We start from the raw sequence: 20,521 nt of genomic DNA, 5'->3' as shown, positions 1-20,521 counted from the left end.
CTACTCTCAGGCAGATGTAACAATATACTGCTACCACAGTGAGACCAAGACTGGAGGAGCAGCATCAATGAGAAAAACTACTCTTAATCACAAGTAATCATCTCATTTGTCTTAATTGTCTCATTTGAAAGAAGGTGGACGCCAATCTTCTCATCTAACTCTCAGCAAGAGAGCAATTAAGTGCACTTCCCAAACTGTCGAACTAATTACTGCAATAGAACAACTTATACTCACATAATATAATCCTTTTGAAATATCTGTGACAATACAAAAATCCCATGGTTGGGGGGGGCTGAAAGAAAGCTTCTTTATTTAGGTTACAGTACATCCTTAATAACCACACGCTAATCTTTTTGTTATTTGGGAAATACTGTGATCACTAAGTCCTGTCAAAGCTAAGCAGTGCCACACCAATCTTAAACACTGGCCAAGATCACAGTTTCTTATTCAATTTGCATAGCATGAATTAAGCCTTTTAGTGAAAAATAAAAAAATGCACTGCTTCTGTCTGAAATATAGGATTAATAAAAGTCTCAACAGTGAGCGGGTAAATAGTAAATAGTAGGAAGTTGGGGACAAGTGAAACTAGAAGCAATAAATATACTGAATGAAGCAGGTTCTTGGCCAATGAACTGTCAAGCATAAGCTGAATCCCACCCAAGCCTGTCTGCTGTAAAATCTCACCCATCTTCAAAAAACCTTACCTATGCTGTCTTCTGTGATCTGATATCAAATAATTGGAACAATTTAAGTGAGCACAGAGAGGACAATCAGTTGTGGGAATCAGGGAACAAGAACTTTTTGTACTAACGGAGAAAATAATCACTTATTAGAAATTGACTACATTACAGCTGTGCTAGTACGTAGCTGTCTGTATGTGTATGCACGCACACACAAGCTGCTGCTAAAAGCTCCCATGCACTTCCATACACTTTCCATAATCCTCCATTTCCTGCTGTATGTCAGCATCCTTGAACATCAAATAAACGAGACGCCTGCCATGTCTCTTCCTTTCCTTCTCATATGTCATCTCATCACAATCGTTTTTCATCCAGCCTCCAGTTCTTCCCAAAATCCATCTTTCCCCTCCTTGCATTTCTTTTTTACCGACTCAGTCGTTGACCTTTCCCTTTCTCCCTATTCTCAATTCATCTAACTAAACCATTTTGCGTGTTGCACGTGTGAACAAAATTTGGCGATGCAACGTCCTTGACCATATAATGAATAACTAAGCTCTAGTGAATTAGATTTGGCACCTTGCATGTCAAAAAATTCTCTTGCTACAATTATTATTAACGGGAGGAAGGTCACCATATGTATATACAGTGAATATACATACAGTAAATCCTCAAGTAGTTGTGATTTATTTCCATCAACTGCAGGTACCACGATATCATCCCCTCTCATCGAGGCTTTTATTGTGAAACATTTGCAGGAAGTATTGAGCTTTATTGATCTTAATTTAACTTTAATTTATTAAAAAATGTTGAGTTTACTATATTTTGTTGAGGTGAGCACCTGCGTATATTTGAGAATAAACATCAGAAAAGTCTGTTCATGTCATGTTAGATGGATAGATACATAGTAAGACGTACTGTATTCAACCTCAGGGCTTTTCCTGATTAGACTTGTTTATATCCCACAACTGTTCAGAGGAATTGAAGGTGCCATTTGTAAGAAAAGTTGATTTTTGAGTCTCATTCCCAACTTGTCAAATGATGACACTCTGGGATTGTAGGAGGGGTCAGCTGCCATGCCAAAGCATCAGTTTTTGATGAGCTGGGAGACCCACAGTGCCATTATTTGGCGAGTTAGGAACGGCACTCAAAAATCTACTTTTCTAACAAATAGCAAATTTAAATCTGCATAATAATCTAAATCTAAATTACCTTATCAGCTTGGCCCACTCAATTTTTCTCACGCACTGAATGCAAGTAATACACAGACACCTCCTTAGAAGAAACGATATGGCCAAGTATTATATAAGTACATCCAGTATTTGCATGTAATTATACATGGGCTGCCTTTGAGCTTGTGTTTTCATGTGTGTGTTGCCGTCTACCCCTGGCTAGATGACAAAAAAGTAGAGATATTCGGGAGACAACTCTGTCTACTTATCACATTTAAGTGGAAGGGTGGGTTGTACAACGGTGTGTGTGCAATGTGACATATTAAATGACTTTTAAAAATCATTCGTGGGAAATGATATCATTAAGGGAAATCGCCCTGAGCTACTTTCTAAATCCCACAACCCATCTTAAAATACACACATATGCATGAATGCAAGTTCAGTCATGCATGGACACGTTGACACAAGCAATAAAATGATAATATACTAGATTCGCACACACAAAGACAGTATTTAGTGACAAATTCCTAGGGAGATTTTACAACTGATGATTGAGAATTAATGTCACATACAGAAGGTGATAAGTAGCTCAGCTGTCACAGTATTTAATAATAAGAGCGAAGAGATAGTGGAGTGTGAGAGAGGATGAGAATGTGAGCAAATTGGAAGGTAAAGCGAAGAACAAAGTAAAAAAGCACAGTGTGAATAATTGCAGCTTAGTATGTGAGTGAGGGAAGTGTTACATATGCCAGATTCATGTCGCCTCGCTGACGTCCATTCAGTTTCTCCAGCCAGCAGTCTCATTAGCACATTACATTAGCGACACAATACACAGCCTGCACTGCCCTCCTGCATGGCTATTAGCACATAAGAAACATAGTACATTTCCCTCCTACATTGTTACCTTTACTACACTGCAGTCACTTCATTATTTAGTAGTACACTCCCCTCCTTTAGTATCATTACCGCAGTGCAGTCCTTTCATTAGACAGCAGTCTCAACAAAGACTCTCTTGAGCAACGGTCATCCAGCAGCTTTCTCCACTGCTTCCACGTTGCAATCCTGCCCTTCCTTCCCATCTTTTTTTCTCCCTCACTGCCCAACAGGCTGGAGGCTCTGAAGAGCTTGCTATACAAAGCCTGTGCATTCAACCTCTACAGCAGGTGCTGGGTGACTGAAAATCAATACAGTTTTATATATTTATCTTGAAAATGATGAAATTCATGAGTTCGAAATTATTGTTTATGTAAGTACATTTGTAGCTCCTGGGAAGTCACAGTACAAGTGTGCATAAAAAATCTGCTTATAGAATCGTGTTTTAAGTACGCATAAGCATTAAGGCATTAATGCCCATCTGATGAATCCTTTGTGCGATATAGAATTTACAAAAAAGAAAGAAAATAAAACTGAAGTCTGGGTGTCATAGTTTGCCCTGGAAATCATCAAGAATACCAACTCTTTCTTACTTTCCAGCCATTATTTTTCTATGCCATTATTTGCAAATTGCCTGCAGAAGTTTCTGAGCAATTTGCTCCTTCCATGACCTTCAGGAGTTGACTGTGCTGCCAGCAGTAGCTCCTTTCTACATGTACCATGGGCCATCGACCCCTGTGCTCCAAGGTTCCAGTATAACTCACACTCTGGTGTATCTGCCAGGCCCTCATGTCTCAAAGGGTCATTTAAACAAAACGAAAACAGCTAATTTTACCAACTGGAATCTAGCCATGTACTTTCTTGAGGTTTTGAGATATCCGCTGTTAAACTTCTGCCGTTAATTCAATACAAGGTTTTTCTACGTAAGGTAAAGTTCACAAAGTAAAATTCTAAAATAGAGATATTGAAGTTCACACATTTTGTGTTAACATAAATAATAACAAGATCATTTCACTGAGATTTGTTGCAGTTTGAGATCATAAAGACCAGAGAATATGCAAATCTACAGTCCAGTCTCTGGTGTTTCACAGTTTCTCTAACCTAGGAGTGAAAAGTACACATGGTCCTTCATTTTGAAAGTGTAATCAGATGTTGCATATTCATAATGGCTAACTTCATTTGGAATGAGAACGGGTTGTTTTCACAGGAAGACAAACCAAAATCGACAGTGACACTGTGGACCAGCGGGACTATTACATGGTTTGGGGCGATAACGGGCTGGTGGATGTAAAATGTGTTGTTGGACTTTGGTTATAACTATTTGACTCAATGTGATGTACATTAATTTGAGTTTTCAATCATATAATTTTAAATATCTAAATATATAACCACATGAACCATCAATACCAGGATAATTTTTCTATTTTATCAAGCCTTTTCTGTCTCAAAAACCAAGCTATTCCATTTTATTCCAAAACCAACAATTTCACACTGTTCAAGAGAAAATAGAAACGTTAGAAACTTGGGACTCTGACAAAAACTCAGAAAGACAAACTGTATCTTCTCACAGCAAGCTCTAGCTCAGCTGTGAGCACATATATGCGCCGCGCCTCATCTAATTTCACAACAAACTAAATTATTGATCAACTGACATAAAAAAATCAACACGTGATATAATTAACTCGGGCCAAGGGTGTTTCAGCTCATCCTGCACGCTTCCCTGGAGTATGTCGACAACCAGAAAAAAATAAAGTTTGTTCAATAACTGGCTACTCATCTCAAATGTACGCTCTGGATCAAAACAGTATGAATCATTACACAATTTTATTCTTTAAAGCAAAAGTTAAAACAAGCTCTGGATGCAAGCAAAAAGTCTCCTTTGGGCCAGCAAGGCTTTAATGGCTGACAGCCCAAAACTCTTTCTTTATAGAAAGATCATATATTTTTCATCACAGACCGGCTTTGAACCCAAGTGTGGCGGATCATTTCAATGAACTTCTGAAGAGTTCTCAGTGTCACCCGAGAGTGATGCCAGAGCACAGAGCTGATTTGGGCCCCTGAGGAAGTTGAACTGAGAACCCTATGCAGACACGGATTTAAACAGTAAAAACAACTGCACAAATTAGGGAAAGATGGTATTACATGATGCACTGTTGCTATATGAACACTCATACATGCTGCACTCAAAAATATGAAAAAATAAATATATTCCTAATTTTTGTTTCATATTCTGGTCCTTCCTCCCAACCCCAACGGGAAATCATTACTTCCAGCCTTCTAAATATGCATGTGATTAATTAGGCATCTTGTTATCACTGGCTAATCTGCATAGGACTCTCATGTATAAAGTCCCTCTCATTACCATTCAGAAGGCCAACTCACAGGTGTGCTGAGTAAATATACAACACACAGTAGCGGATCAAAACGCACACACATAAAGCAAGTTAATAAACAGGGTGAAAGGCACACACACAGTCACTACTTAAACAAGCCTACAGGCATGTTTAAAAAAGCACAGACACACAAACATGGTCACTCAAGCGTATAGACTTCCAGAAACATACACGTACGCACACACAAACATTGAGAGTGGACACCCACCACGAAGCAGACACATTATGCAACCCCCCTGACAGAAGGTCCAGGTTTCCCCTCGTTCTGGTGGCAGTTTGGTCTGTGACAACTCATTAAGAACACAGCTGGCCATAAGGCTTAGAGTGGGCTACGACCACAGGGGTCCTCAGTTGGGTGTCTGATTAGATTTTCACACAATATTCAAGAATATAAAAAGATCATTGTGGTATATATGTCTTCAATATATGCAACTTATTTAAACCGCAGCTTCATTTGACGGAAGCAAATTTTGCATCTGTACTTAACTGTATCTTATTATGCATGTTGAAAATTCATGGGAAGTTGTTCTCACAGAGAATGCAAATTTAAGTTTGCAGTGTTGGCAGCTGACAGTTATGGGTGGGGATGGGAGTTTTCTTTGCACTTGGTTTTAAATTCCCCCTCTCATATCAGCAGAGTGTCTTCAAGAATTTCCTCCCACATATAGACCTGTGTTTCAGTTCTACATATCTCCACCAATCTTCCGAAAATGTATCTTTTCTCATAGGTACAAAAAAAAATCTTGAGCAGTCCACACCTGTTGTGCAAGTCATATGAAAGAAATTTGGAGTTTAAATTATACAGAAATAAAAATAACTAAATAAATTAAACCATAATATCCTTGAACATCTAGTATTCAACAGGCTGAAACCATAACTTTACAAGGACGCTGAGAAGGAAAGTTTTTCGGATAAGATATTGAAAATGTGATTAGACAAGGCCTGATGTTGTCCTCCATTCCCCTGAATACACATCAATTTCTTGTTACATTTGCAGCATCATTGTATAAATTACAATCAAGAAACTTCTCTTTTTAAAAAGAGACATGTTTTTTCTTTTTTTTGAGAAAACATAAAGGAAAGATGAACTTTGATGCTTAATTTGTATGTGGTTATTTTATATGAGCAGAGATAGGGTCTTTTTTTACAAAGCCTACATATGCAGAGTAAAGTAACAATGGAAGTTTAAGACTAATTGTTGGCTGTGGAGCATCACACAGATGCTAACAATGAATAAAGGGGACTCACCCAGGTTCCATCTGAGTCCAGTGGTGATTGTTTGGCAGGGTCCACCTACTGGAATGAGACCGCACCAGTCCCCCTCCAGGCCTGTGTTCACTCCCAGTCTGTGGTTGCCCTGTTGACACACAGCGTGAGTGCGAAAATGAATATAATGAGTATTTATGTGTGTGTGTGTGTGTGTGTGTGTGTGTGTGTGTGTGTGTGTGTGTGTGTGCTTGCAAGAGACGATGACAGGTGGAAACAATGAGATAGAAAAAATTAAAAGAGAAAACAAATGTGGAGCACGACTTCTTAAACTTTTCCAGCCCCAAATGAGAAAGCTGAGCTTCTCCGCCCAGGGAACACGGCTCATTAAAATAAATTATTGCTCCTGTCAATGCTGCAACCCATTTTCAGCTCCAACCCACACTTAAAAAGGATACCTTGCCAATTTGAATTATACTCTATTTTACTGTGTGTCACAGTGAGTCAAAAGAATTTTGCACTGGCTACCGATTACTGTACGAACAAGCAGCTTTTCACTTCAACAGTACAGCCACTGGTTGCACTCTCATGAATTCTTCACTTGGAGTCGACAGGCAGTGTTTCCTATAGCATATTTTATTAGCTCAGGAAAAACAGTATCAATAGAGGACATTTGACAGTGTTAAGGAGACTGAGGGACATATGAAGAAATGGTTTTGAGATGCAGTGAAGTCTTTTCATAAAGTGCTCTACATAAAAAACCAAAACATGAACAAAATTTCAAAATGTCACAGTATCCCTTTGGGAAACCAGGGCTGGAAGATAAAAAAAAGCAAGAACCAGACAGTGTGGGTGCAAGGTAGTGTCAGGCTCTTCAGGTTGAATAATGACTTTGCTATGAATGCACTGGTTATAATGAAGTCTTACCTGGAATGTAAAAAGGTCAAAACAGAGTTTCTCTCATTCACAGCGTATAAAAACAAAGATACAAAGAAACATCGACACCTCATTTTAGCATGTATATGTGTATTTGGTAAAGAAACGTTGCATCTGGAGGAAACTAAAAATCTCTGAAATTTGATGATTTTGTTTCGTAAACAAATCTGCAGGCTTGAGTGCCACGTATGCTCAAAGTGTCACACACCTCATAAATAAAAAGACAAAAAGCGTTGACGGCTAGAACTTAGATCTACATCTTAAAGGATCAAACAGATGCAGACAAAGACAGCAAAGGCATTCACATTAAATTAGGAGTTTGAAGTCTTGAAAGTGTGACATGTTTAAAGCAGAGTTTCCTTTGCCTGGCTTCCTGGAGCTGCACACCCAGAGGGCAGGAATCATGGGAAAATTCTAAGCTTTGGAGCGATTTGTGTTTAGGAAACAACCCTGAGGTTGTTTTCTATACATAAACACACTCTCTTTGTGTAAGTGTGTCAGAGAGACAGTGTATGAAGAACAGAGAGAAAGGAAAACAAATGCATGTGCACCTGCACGCACACATATGCAGGAGAGTCTGTAGGCAGTGTAAGAATGTACCTTTTTCTGGTTGCAGAACTAGTTACAAACAGTTCTAGCTACTTTTTTAGCTGGGACATGGAGAAGAAAACAGATGAAGATTGAACTCCTATGGGGAAACTTTATTTTTTAAAAGTTGCCTGGTGACTGCATATATGTTGCAGTATAAAATGCCATACATTGTTGTTTAAATTTTGCCACATTCCCTTTGTGTTAAGACTACAACAACTGCTGGTGGATCTGACTTCTGAATCAAAACAACCCTAATGCTAATGTCAGAATGCTGACGATGACAATGCTAACAGACTGATTGAAGCAGGTGTAATATTTTATGTGTTCATCAACTCAGTTTAAAATACTATGTATTTAACAGAGAGAGAGAGAGAAAGTATTAATAACACAATTAGGCTTTTTTTTTAGGCCATGACTTTTCTAAATGCTATTTGGCTTTAATATTAATATCAAAAGGCCATTGTTATCAATTGTCATTGGGTTTCTATGTAGAATCAGGTCAGCTCTTTACCTCATGTATTTATTCATTTCTTATTTGAATGCCATATTGTTGCTAACTTGCTCCAGCCCAGCAGAAGTTGGAATGAGTTAACATACCTCAGCTATCACACTTTATCATTTAAATCAGCTCTTGTCTGACAAGTTTCACTCCTCAAAAGGGCATCACCAAAACAAGCTTGTACATTTGACCTAGAGTGTGCGCGCTTCTAGAATGATTTATAGCACGGATTGGGCTGACACAGCACTGTGCCTTTCCTATCCCACGACACAGAGAGGCAGGTTCTCGCAAGTATCCTTAGGTGTTGGGGTACTAACTTGAGTAAATGTGGCTCTGCTTGGCCCTTGGACCCAGACACAATAGAGCAAATGACAAATGAGAAAAAACAACAAAACAGATGAACTCAGTGCAACTTTTTTCTTTAGATCCAAATTGAGTAAATTTAGCCTTACCTTGGGACATCGACTGATTAAAACATCTTCCTGTCGTGTAGGGACTCAGAATAAACAAGCCTGCAGCCCTTGCAATGTCCCTACCCTTGATTTAATAAAGACATGAGAATTATGCAAAAGCCCTGAGCCAGCTATAGAAAGCACAAGACTTCTGCATATTTCCCAAAGATAGCATAATAACACTTTGACACCTCATCTGGGAAACAAAAGCTAAAACAACAGACGCAATCCTGATTAAGTCAGAGCATATCTGTTACTTAGGCTTTCACTGATTTATTCTGGAAAGAAGAAGCAAGTCTCACTTATTTTCTAAAATGTGCATGTTTAACAGGACACTGCATTTATACTTGTCAAATTTGCAAAACGGACATGACTGGCAATTTACCTCTGGTTTTAGTTTCTTGTCTGTTTGTGCACAGTACATCAACAACCCTCTATGTATTGATTGTACCACCAAATCCCAAAGCTAAGCACGTAACAAAGCTTTGATTGCATGGAATACGGGCGGTGAGGATATTTGGCAAAAGTTGTAAACACTTCAATTACAGATGTAACTTGAACAAATAGCACTGGGTCTTTCGAAGGTTGCGTTCACCTTCATGTACAGGCGTCTGCGTTCATCAGTCGCTAGCGAATTGGAGCTGCGTTGACAAACGAGCTTAATTTACCCTCACTGAAGTAAGATTAATTGGAGGTGTCGAGGTATGAAGCAGCAAATGACAACGCGCCTTTGGAATAATGACAAGAGGTAGGGAGGGAGTGCATGAGAGAAAGGTTTACTTAACGTATTACAAGGTGTCATCAAGAAGTGCGACAGTTAGTTGTTTGTCCTGAAGATCCAGCAAATAAACAACACAGGGGGGAAAAGAAAGAGGCAGAGAAAAAAAAGAACAGTGTGTCCCAAATGACGGCAACTCGGCCCACTTGTAAACTCAATCAACTGAGGAGCATGAGAAAGTGGCTGGCATTGAGGAAAAACAATTTGGGAGTATCAAAAGAGACTCTCTCTCTCTCTCATGTACAACAGCAAATTGGGGCACCAAAAGAGTGTGTGTGTGTGGGTGCGTGCGTGTGTGTGCGGGGGTTCTTGAAGTGATTACTTAACAAAGAAACAAAGTGTTCAACACTCCAATCAAGGTGGAAGCAGAGCAAGGAAAGGAACATTTTTGAGAGAGAGAACAGAAAATGAAGAGACGGACAGGAAGAGGGGAGACTAGAGGGGGTAGAGGATGTTAGAGCAGGATGTTATTCATTGTGGTGAAAACATACTGCAGGTCTTGTCTTCAAATACAGATATACCCATAATAAATGCACCTTGAGCTTTATCAAAAGTGCACTTAAAAGACATGCAAAAACCAATTTACAAGTGTTATAACCTCCCTTTTTAGTGGTATTTTATGCCTGTGAGAATAAATGGAAAAAGGACAGAATCATTGAACGGGTGTTTGTCTATGCACACAATGTGAAGGCTAAGTACTGTGTGTTTAAAGTACACTCACAGGTCTGAGCAGGTATGCCAGGTTAGACCCCTGTATGATCAACAGGGGGAGTCGTGTCATGGACAGAGCATGGTAGAGGGTCTCAATAGATGCCATGGTCTGGTCAAATCTGCCCCCCAGACCACCCAGTGTCACTATGGCATCCACCTGGAAAGACAAACAGAATTTAAGTGTTTAAAACATTTTGCCAGTATCAATCAGGATAAGGATATATTTAGAAAAATCAAGAATGAGGAGGTTACCCATTAAACATATCGTTTTTGTACTGTTTTCTATTGAGTATATGTAAAAAAGGATAAGCAACTGATCACATTCTGTTTAATTTGTGTTTTACACAGTGTCCCAAGAGCCTTCTATACAGTAAATGAAATGCAATGAAATTATTTGCTCAGAATAGACTGCATATTTTAGAGATTGGATGAAATTTTGAGAGACACATTTTCAAGCAGGTAAAGAGACGGACTAATACTTTGCTGGCGTCGGTCTTTTGATGGGATTTGTTGAAAATAACAAAAATGTAGAATACCACCAGCCTTAACATTAAACAAAGAAAGAAAAACAAACAAACAAACAAACACATTAACAAATGCCACAGGAACAAGTAAACATTAAAGGAAAGAAACAGCAAGGGCACGGAGCTTCGAGAGAAAACTGAGATGGAGGAGAGATAAACAATCAGCGGTAGATCAAAGAATGAAATCAGGCTATTACAATGAGGGTAAACAACAGTCTCTTGATTTAAGAGGTGAACAAGTTAACACCAAATCAAGAAAGCTAAGTGGATTAGTTAAAGTTATACACTTTCCTTCAACCTCAGTGTTAGAATAAGGTCCTTCTTAACTTTGGGCCAGCAGTTCACTTAAGTACAATATTTACAGCTCTCAGCAGTTATACCCTTACACAAAGTCCCTGAGCAGTCAAGCACCACTGCTGACAGCCTTAAAACCCAGCAGAGTCTAGAGGGCAGAGGCGCTGTCAGAGGGTGACGACTGACAGTCAATCACATATCACTTCAGTGTTTTCACCTAAAACACGTCCTGCGAATAATAAACAAACAGAACGGAAGAGGTTAAATTGTTTTCTATTACCTTTGCTGAGGTTGTCTGTAATTGCCTGGCTGTATCTAAACATTATGAAGATAGACAGTAGCAGCCAATAAAGTACAATCACGTAAAGTTTACTAACTACATTTCAAACTTTGAGAAATTGCTGCTCTTACACCTACATCTACAAATCAGCCAGATCATATTTACCACATTCATCTGCAACGATAACAGCATTGTGAGTGTTTTTATGTAAGTTTATGTGAATGCATTAACCCTTTTAGTAAATAACATCACAGCAAACCCACTACGCCACTGTGAAATGCGTTTCCATTTCCCCTTTACTATTTCAACGAGCTGCCTTTGGTTCAATGTATTCAACGTTTCCTAAAAGCTGAACGAGCTCAGATCAAATTTGTGCAGTAGCTCTTTACTGTACATAACCTGAACGGACTGTTTACCGAACTGAATATATTGCAACTTCCTGCATCAGGCTATGGAGTTAAAACTTAACCACTGCTGAGATTGAGGGTTATTTCAACATCTGGCTGACGCCCCCACATGCAGAGACATCGTCGAAACTGTAAACAACAGCACTTGGTAAACAAACTCCCCTCTGCGAGACTGAGAGAGACAGCAAAAGAGAGAGAGGTTATGAAGTAGAAAAATTATAATCTTTGAGTCAAATACTTCCCTTTGATTAATAAAAATAACTAAATAATAACCAAATCTGAAACCCACCGCATTAACCTACGAAGAGAACATCCATGTGTTACTCCAAACAGATGGGAACAAAAAGATTTTTTTACCTTAACCTGGAAAAAGACTAGGGTTACTCTATCTTGTTTTTTACTTAGTGTCAACACATCCCACGAAAACACCAAAACCAACAGGGATTAGTATGTTTCTTAAAACCTTACAACTTGTTGTGGTGTCTGTGGGTCATGAGTAAGCTCATTTACCCCCACAAAACATGCAAATCTTTTAAAACAGATCTCAAATAACCACATTAAAAAAGGCTCAGTAATTGAATTTCCCATTTTAAAAATCATAACTCAAACCGGAGTAAATAGTGCATTAAATGGGGACAATTCATAGCCACAGAATAATACACAATTGATGATGTTAAAATGGAAGTTTAAACTTAAAATGAATTGACTTGTCTAAAGGTAAGATTACACTCACAAAACACTCAAAATTGAGCACAATCTATAGGTGTAAACATTGTCAAAAAATATTACGTATATTATGCAAGCCTTTTGAAATTGTTAATGACACTTTTCAGCAACTAAAATGTACTATAAATGCCACTAAAAACAGTGGCACCTTGTGCATTATCAACATCACACATTATCCTACAAAACATGACAACAACTAAGACAATTTCATTTGCCTCAGAGACTTGACACATCAGTGCAAATTATGTCAATACGCAATTTAAATGTGTAACGACTAGTATCTGGTGCCGACATGCGAGGGTAGCTATGTTTAATCAACCAGTCATCTAATTGTGCACATCCTATCCTACCCTAGTTCGTAGTCAGAGTGACAGTACCAGGGCTGTGTCACCCAGTGTAATGGTGTGACTCATTGAAACTGTATGTTCTTAATTGTTTTTGGATATTGAAAATATGTCACAGAGAAATCGCTCTATTCATGTAAGTTTTCAAAAAATTGAAAACATATTTTCAAAATGAATATTTCAAAAATGAGGATACAGATAGTGGCCATTTTTTTCTGTGGAAGTGGAATATTTTATCTACAACAGGCCTTGCGCCTTTTATCCATCCATCAAACCGTCTTCCAAATTCAACTCTGATGTCCTCACTGTTCTTACTGCTTACTAAGAACACGTTCTTTATATGCCAGGACAGGAACAAAGCTGCTGCCAGAAGGAGGAATAAAAAGGTGTGGAGGGATCAAACCAACAGAGAACAGTATCTGTGAAGAGTATCAGTTAGTTCCAGAGGACAGAAAAGCTCAAAGAAAGTAAAGAATGGTGAAAGAGAACAAGGAGCAACGACTAGAGGTGTATTGTGTTTGAGCGTCCAATGACACAGTAGCTTGCTCAATCTTCCGCTTTCCATCACACTGCTGTTGTGTCCGCTACGCATATCAAACTCTCTATATCAGTCTGGATTTTCATTTGTTTCCATTTCATGTTTGTTTACTAAAAACAAAAAAACAAGCAGGGCAAGGAGAATCTCACGACTGAATGAATAAAACTCAACAAGCTGGCTCAACAGATCCGGCCGTACTCTCTCCTGATTGGCTGGGGGAGTCGGAGCGATTCGGAGATCAACACAAAACACTCACATCCATTTATTGGGGATGATGAACAGATAAGCAGAGAAAGAGAGAAGAAAATGAAAACGGTAATGCTGCTTATGCTTGAAACAGTGAAGCAAGGAGAGAGACGCTAACTAGGACAGAGGTGTGAGAATACTGACAGACGATCAGGCACAAACCACATGTTGGGGTACACACACATGCACAAACACACACTTCAACAAGTATATAGACAAACAGAAATAAACAGGTACCAAATGCTCACACACGCACAAACTTGCCTTTTGCAAACACCTGCACAATGTAGACATATACACACACAGACACACTTTCAACTGTAGGCACACTGTGATGTAAACACACAAATACACACGCATTTATAAATATATGTATATGCGTACACACAAACAAACATCATTGTCATCCACACACCATAATCCTTTGATACCATTCTTTGGGATTTCACCAGACATAATATGAGATAAATTCTCTAAATCGAGCGCTAAGCTGTGAGGAGGAAAACATTCAGGGGCTAATATGTTGAATCTTAAACAGCCCAAACAGGAGAACAACGCAATATTACAACGCTCAGTAATCTGCAAATCACTCTGCAATGATTTCACCCATGTGTTAATTCATTTAAACAGGCTAAGTGGTTGGAAATTAATGAAGGTGAGCAAAAGAGGAAATTACAAGATTCGATATGAAATGATGAGAAAAGTTCTGCTTTTCTGTAAGCTACTCCTATTCACAAAGTGCTGAAGGGAACAAAAGTTCAAATAAGAGTCATCGTCCGTGAGGAAAAGCGGAAAAATCCTGGTAAACAAACAAAAAAAGTCATCAGCAACTCTTACAGAATGTCAGAAAAAACTGATTGCCGGGCTCCTATCTCTCTTTGGCAGACAGACGGACAAACACTAGTTAAAAGGCAGAGTAAATATTAGCTAGGCCAACAAAAAAAGGCCCATGGAAGGTAAGGACAAAAGTATATCTTCTCTTAAAGCCAGACACCAAAAAACAAAGTGACAATGCACAATGTGACAACACATGTGCATTCTGTATGAGATGAAGTGCATTTTTGTGTGGCTGCAAGCATCTCCTCTTTGGTGTTTCATCAGCCTCAAGATTTGAAGTGATTGGGGCACTTGTCAGTGATTGGAGCAACACTCCGCATGCTGCTAAAAAAGGCTAATGTTAGATAAAATAGAGATAGAAAAACGGGGAGAGGGGAAAGAGAGACAGAAAGAAGACAGGTACACTAATAAATATACACATACATAGATAAATAGACAAAATATCATTCTCCATGATATTAAGAAATGTTATTTGTTGAAATTCTTGACATTAGAGATAATATACTGTTTGTTGTATTCCATATTTTTCCCATCGTGTGATGTACATTCTGTGCAATTCAGCTGACATTTTGTGAGTCAGAATGGAAATGGAGTCAATCTCTGGATCAGATCACTGTGTGTCTGGGCTCTGCAGCAGCTGGCTGAGCACGGGGCTTCGCTCTGGCTGGCAGCTCATTTCAGAGTTTTGGGTATCAGGTTGTTAGGAGATGCTTTACACTTTGACAAAGATCACAACAAGAGTGAGGTATTTCATTTTACATCAGCGCAAAACCACAATTACACTTGAATACTATATGTAGGTGTGAACGTGGCTGATGTTATTCCAATGATATTTTTCAACACTCTTGAAACACTTCAGGGAATGTTGAGTAAACATGCATGTTCTTTTCCAGCAGCACCATTTCATATTCATACACCCACACATGCCCGCACCTCAGATCTGCCCACAGCCAACCACAGTCCAATATTATTGACCTCTCAACAGCTTGTGTTAAGTACCTGAGGACTGAATGCCTTGCTTAGGGGCACTAAACTCTCAGAGGCTGGAAAGAAGAGCTGTACTTTTTTTTTCTTTTTTACTCATTTTACCAAGTGCTATAACTACAGTACACCAGTAATGTCTTTATTCAAACTATTTTTGACAGGAAGTCACTGGTCCAGACCAAGGAACATAAAGCATATAGCATAGCAAATAGCAAGTAGCACATTAAACAAAAAACATATAATGTGTTAATTAGTGAAGCAGATTTTGATCCCTCTAGACAGACCCAGTTTCTTAGTCCATTGCTGCAGCACCTCTATTCACCCTCTGTCTGAATGCTCTGTTTTAGTGCCCAGTCTTCTCTGATTGGTCAGCTCTCACAGTGTTTCTACATCACGCCAGAATTTTTGCAACCACAGCCCTGAGGGTGTTGGCTGTATAGTTGTGACATCAAAACCTTGTGGAAGTCGTGACAGCTCGCTTGAAGGTACAGTATCTGACTTCTCCATGGATTCAGCATTTTGACACTCTCACAGTATTTATAGAGCACCTAAACCTGCTGTAAATCAAAAAGAATGGGAAGTGTGACTTTTAAATATGGGACTTTAGCAGGAAACATGTCAGAGTGTTTCAGTGTGTTATGTGCAGTGGATGTTTACCTGCAACTGTCGTCTCTGAATTTCCTCCACCATGATTGCAAGACACTTGGTGAAGTCTGTGAGGTCCTGTTTGGCCGTTTCTATCAGCTTGCACCCCTACGCAAAAAAGAAAAACGGAGACGCACACACAGGCAACAAAACATAATCAGATAGATGTACACACACGCAGAGGGCAAAACAAAAACCAAGGCAGAGATAAGGGATAGGGGGATAACAGAGCACAGAAACAGAAAGAGATAGAGAGATGGAGAGAGGTATAAATCAGTGTTTGAGTCTTGTCTGGCTGTCTGTGGGCTGTGTTGCTGAATAATGCAGAGGCTCCAGTCAGTGGCCCTAAACTACAGCATCCAGGTAAACAACCATGCTCTCTCCCTCTGTCTCCTTCTCTATCCACACACTGTCACTTTCCTCCCAAAGTACACCAACTTCCCTAACACACACACACACACACACACACACACAGTGCAGTCAGTTCACACAAACTTGTTCGCTGTGCTCTGTTTGATCCCATCCATCCTTCCTCACCCCCCCCCCCCCCCCCCTCCCTCACCCCTCTATCCCTGCTTCTCCTCCCCTCTCTCCCTCCCTTGCGGATGCTTTTCTGTTCTCTCCTTTCCATTTATGCAGAATTATTCACCGTTTCCGACAAATCTCTGAGGGAACGCCTCAAACTTTCCCATTGTTCTGCTCCTACAGCATTACCATAAAAGTCTGTTCTCTCTCATGGAAAAAACGGTTTCGCTCATTTTTTTAGGCAACCTGTGTGATACTTGCGAAAAAAAGTACTAATATTACAGGCAGCTTAGGAGAGAGGGGGGAGAAGGGTGAGAGAGAAAAGGAGGGTGTCGCAGCTAAAGGCAACCCATATCTGTGTATGTGAGTGTTTGTGTGTGATAATGTGTGTGTGGTTGTGCGTGTGCATTGTGAAGTATTGGATCTGCTTTTTAAACTGTGTGCATCCGTGGGGCTCTGATCACAGTAACACACAGCTAAACACAGCAAAAGATTACACGGACACTGCACTTTTTTCTCTAAGGTGTGTGTGTTTATGTGAAACTTACCGTGTATTTATTATTTATTGAACCTAGCTTCATCTCTCAAGTGTTCAGGTTTGACATTTTGCTTGTTATAAACAACGGGTAGTCCATTTCATAGGAGAATTTGCATTTTATTTTTCTGACCTTGGATACTTTAGTCTAAATATGCCGTATGAACAAGTTTCATGGACGGCTAGGGAGGAAGGACTATGACGTAGGATGTCATCAGGGGTCTCTGGAGAAGCATCGTCTTGTGTCTAGACTATGTTTATATGTACTGTATTTATGGTAATACATTTACATCTTATTTCAAAATGTTTCTCAAGTAAACAACCAGAACTTGTCCAAAAATGCAGACTCCTGTTCACTACCCCATGCAATACCGCAGTGAAATGTGTATTCTTTTATATTTGACACGATTTAATTACCCATCTGCAGGTCCTTAAAATACATTTTGTACTTTTTGTTTGTATGCACCTTGTGACCCATTAACATGAAGAAATGTCTTCTTGCAATGGAAGCAAATTAATCAAAGCGTGACTTTCAGCTCTCAGATCATCTGGTCCTTTTGAATATTTTTTAGAGGCCTGAAAGGGTGTACGCACAGTATTTCAATATGAATAAAGCAAATACTAGAGAAAAGTTCTAAAAAAAAAAAGAACTAGTTTAGTACAAACTATTTCTACATGGGCATTCATCTCATGGCCCCTGATCAAACACACAGAGATATTCCCAACAATTACATTGAACTTTAGCTCTGGGTTAAATGCAAAGCAGCGCCTCCTGCCAGGCTGTGTTAACACTCCCAACAAGCTCCACCATTACATCTATTATGCTGAGGTTAAAGACGATTACTGTGAGGTTAAAAGCCAGTAATGACATTTAGACTATTTGCAACCCAATATGCAACAAGAGTTGTTTTGTATGAGAACAGGGATGTGAATTTTTTTTTTAAAAAGTATCCAGTTTGCCTGAACCTGGATGATCAGAAAGTGAAATATACCTGTAAAATGTCACTCTGACCACCTCCAGGGGTGGCTTTTGATGACTGGGTCTAAATCTGGAGAGCACTGACAGCTGAAGGCATGTCAGACCACACAGTTGTACCCACTCTGATGATTCAGTCTGCATGTTCGTGTCACTGTAGTTGGAACTCCTGTAGAGTCTTGAGCATAAAAGGCTGTTTGACCCTTGTCAAGTTTGGATATTCTTTTATGCATTCATCCAGACAGCGTGACATCAACTCTATGACAATGCAACACCTGTTTTTTCAAACTCACTTGATGGTTAAAATCATGTCAAATGCACAGTATGTCATTTCTGCCCCTGGGGGTCTTTCAATCACAAAAATGAAAACAAAATGTTCACAGATGTATTTAAATTGAATTCACGTTCTATTTAGTCATGGTCACCGACTTCCTCCGTCACCCCCTAACCTATCATCTGATGTTTCCTTGGAAGTTAGAGCCACAAGTGACGAAATGAAACGCACCCTTTAGCTTGAATTAATTTATGGATAATGTCATAACTTAACAAAATATACAACTAAGGTCTAGTTGTTTTTAGACATATTAGTGCAAAAAATGTCACCTAGGGTTAAGTTTCCTGAATGCAGTGACAGTATTCAGGATCATATCTGCATCATGATAATGGAATATATTACATGGACACAGAAGTTCAAAAAAATACTCCATTTCCTGTGTTACCGACTATCCCTTATCTTAACTGTCTGATACATTCACTGCTTTTGTCCCTTATTAGCTCTTTAAAGCATTGAGCCCAGCAATACCAGTACAACTGATTGTCAAGGTAGTGCAATTAGAGTAACAGAGAAGACATATTAGAATAAGATAAGCAAAGTTTGGGTTTGGCAGGCTGGCTACAGTTTTTGCTATGTTGCATTCCTTTTGTTGAATATCCAAGGAATTAATCAGAAATGGAGATGATTTATGTGCACTTATTTACAAGTCCTGTACACAATCAATGGTTTACTTCGTTTCTGTCTTCACACAATATGCAGCTATAGTGAACATAAAGCAGCAACTTTCAAATGTAACCGTAAGCTTTAAGATGGTAGTGAATTCAAACTGATGTCTAACTGCTCTGCAGTGTGATGGCACTTTGCATCAGATGGGAAAGGTCTCATCTCAGAGGAATCCATGTTGGATATGTCAACGTCGAGCTGAAGTTATGTCAAGGTGGTTGAGGGGTCCAGTTTCAAGCCAAGAATAGCGTGAAGTTCTTTAGTCCAAACTTTCAAGTTATGCCTGTCTGAAGTCCTATTACTTTTTATATATGTGTCTCTGTGTGTACACCTGTAGCTCTGGGAGTGTGTGCAAGTTGTGCTCCACTCACCTTGTCTGAAAAGAAAGCTTTGACCTCCGCAGTAATGGAATCAAAATCCCCGCTGATATAGTCAGGGAGGAAGCTGGATGTAAAGGATAGAAAGAGAGGATGAGTGACAGAGGGAGAGGGTTACGATTGCGAGAAAGACAGAGACAGAGAGTGTGAGGCAGAGATAGAAGAGAGGAGGAGAGAGGGGACATCGGGGGCATGTGTCAGCTCTTTGATCTGTGCAGCGAGGGAGAAGAGTGACGCCGCCGGGGGAAAGACGAAGAGACATGGAGACTGACAGGGTGATTCTCTGTGGCACTGATGCTGCCCCTCTTACTCACACACACAAACACACGCACACACACACGGCTGACTGCAGAGATACACAGATTGATGTGAAAACACACAAACAAATGTACACAGCAGCAGATTTACAAGCAAATCTGATATGTTTGATACATACATCCAACTCAAACACATAAACACAATAGAGTAATGATAGGACTGGAAGCAAATTTAATCCTAAATCACTGTCTCTCTCCCTCATACACACACAGAGAAACACAGAAACAGGAACAAACAGAGCATAATGTACCTGGTGTTCATCGGATATTGACCTGTTCCATTACACTGACTGACTACATTCTCCATTAGAGCTCAGTATTGGTTTAATTACTTCAGGTCAGAGTGCAAATTGATGTTTTGAAACATGCGTTCAATCGATGCAGTATATGGTAACAGCAAATGGTGAAAAAAGGTAGTACAAATAATCCATGTGTATATTTTTGGAATGGGTTTAATTATGCGGACTACTGATATGGGTTCGAGCAGAAAGCGAATTCAAAACAAAGCAGATCTGTGTGCTCCTACACTGAAATGTTTTAAATAAACTCTCATATTGACAGTTACTATCAACTGATAACCAAATTCTGATACTATAAGACAATATCATAAATTATACAAAGTCAAACTGTTTCTGGCTGATTTTCTATGCCCCGTCTTGTGTCTTCCACTCAAGTTCAAAC

At 39.4% G+C, this 20,521-nt stretch overlaps 1 protein-coding gene across 1 annotated transcript in view; it reads right to left on the bottom strand.

Annotated features, from left to right (window-relative positions):
• The window catches only part of tpk1 (thiamin pyrophosphokinase 1), a 69,735-nt gene that overhangs the window by 18,709 nt on the left and 30,505 nt on the right, over positions 1-20,521 (bottom strand). The window contains exons 5-8 of the mRNA XM_084341016.1: positions 19,518-19,590; positions 16,126-16,221; positions 10,299-10,445; positions 6,364-6,472 (exon numbers count right to left, since the gene is read on the bottom strand). Of these exons, the coding sequence (XP_084197142.1) occupies positions 6,364-6,472; positions 10,299-10,445; positions 16,126-16,221; positions 19,518-19,590 (425 nt within the window). The remainder of the gene's footprint in view (positions 1-6,363; positions 6,473-10,298; positions 10,446-16,125; positions 16,222-19,517; positions 19,591-20,521) is intronic.

This window comes from Pagrus pagrus, assembly GCF_965226575.1.
Source record: "Pagrus pagrus genome assembly, chromosome: 20".
Taxonomy (NCBI): Eukaryota; Metazoa; Chordata; class Actinopteri; order Spariformes; family Sparidae; genus Pagrus; species Pagrus pagrus.
This window is presented reverse-complemented; position numbering and strand designations above follow the sequence as displayed.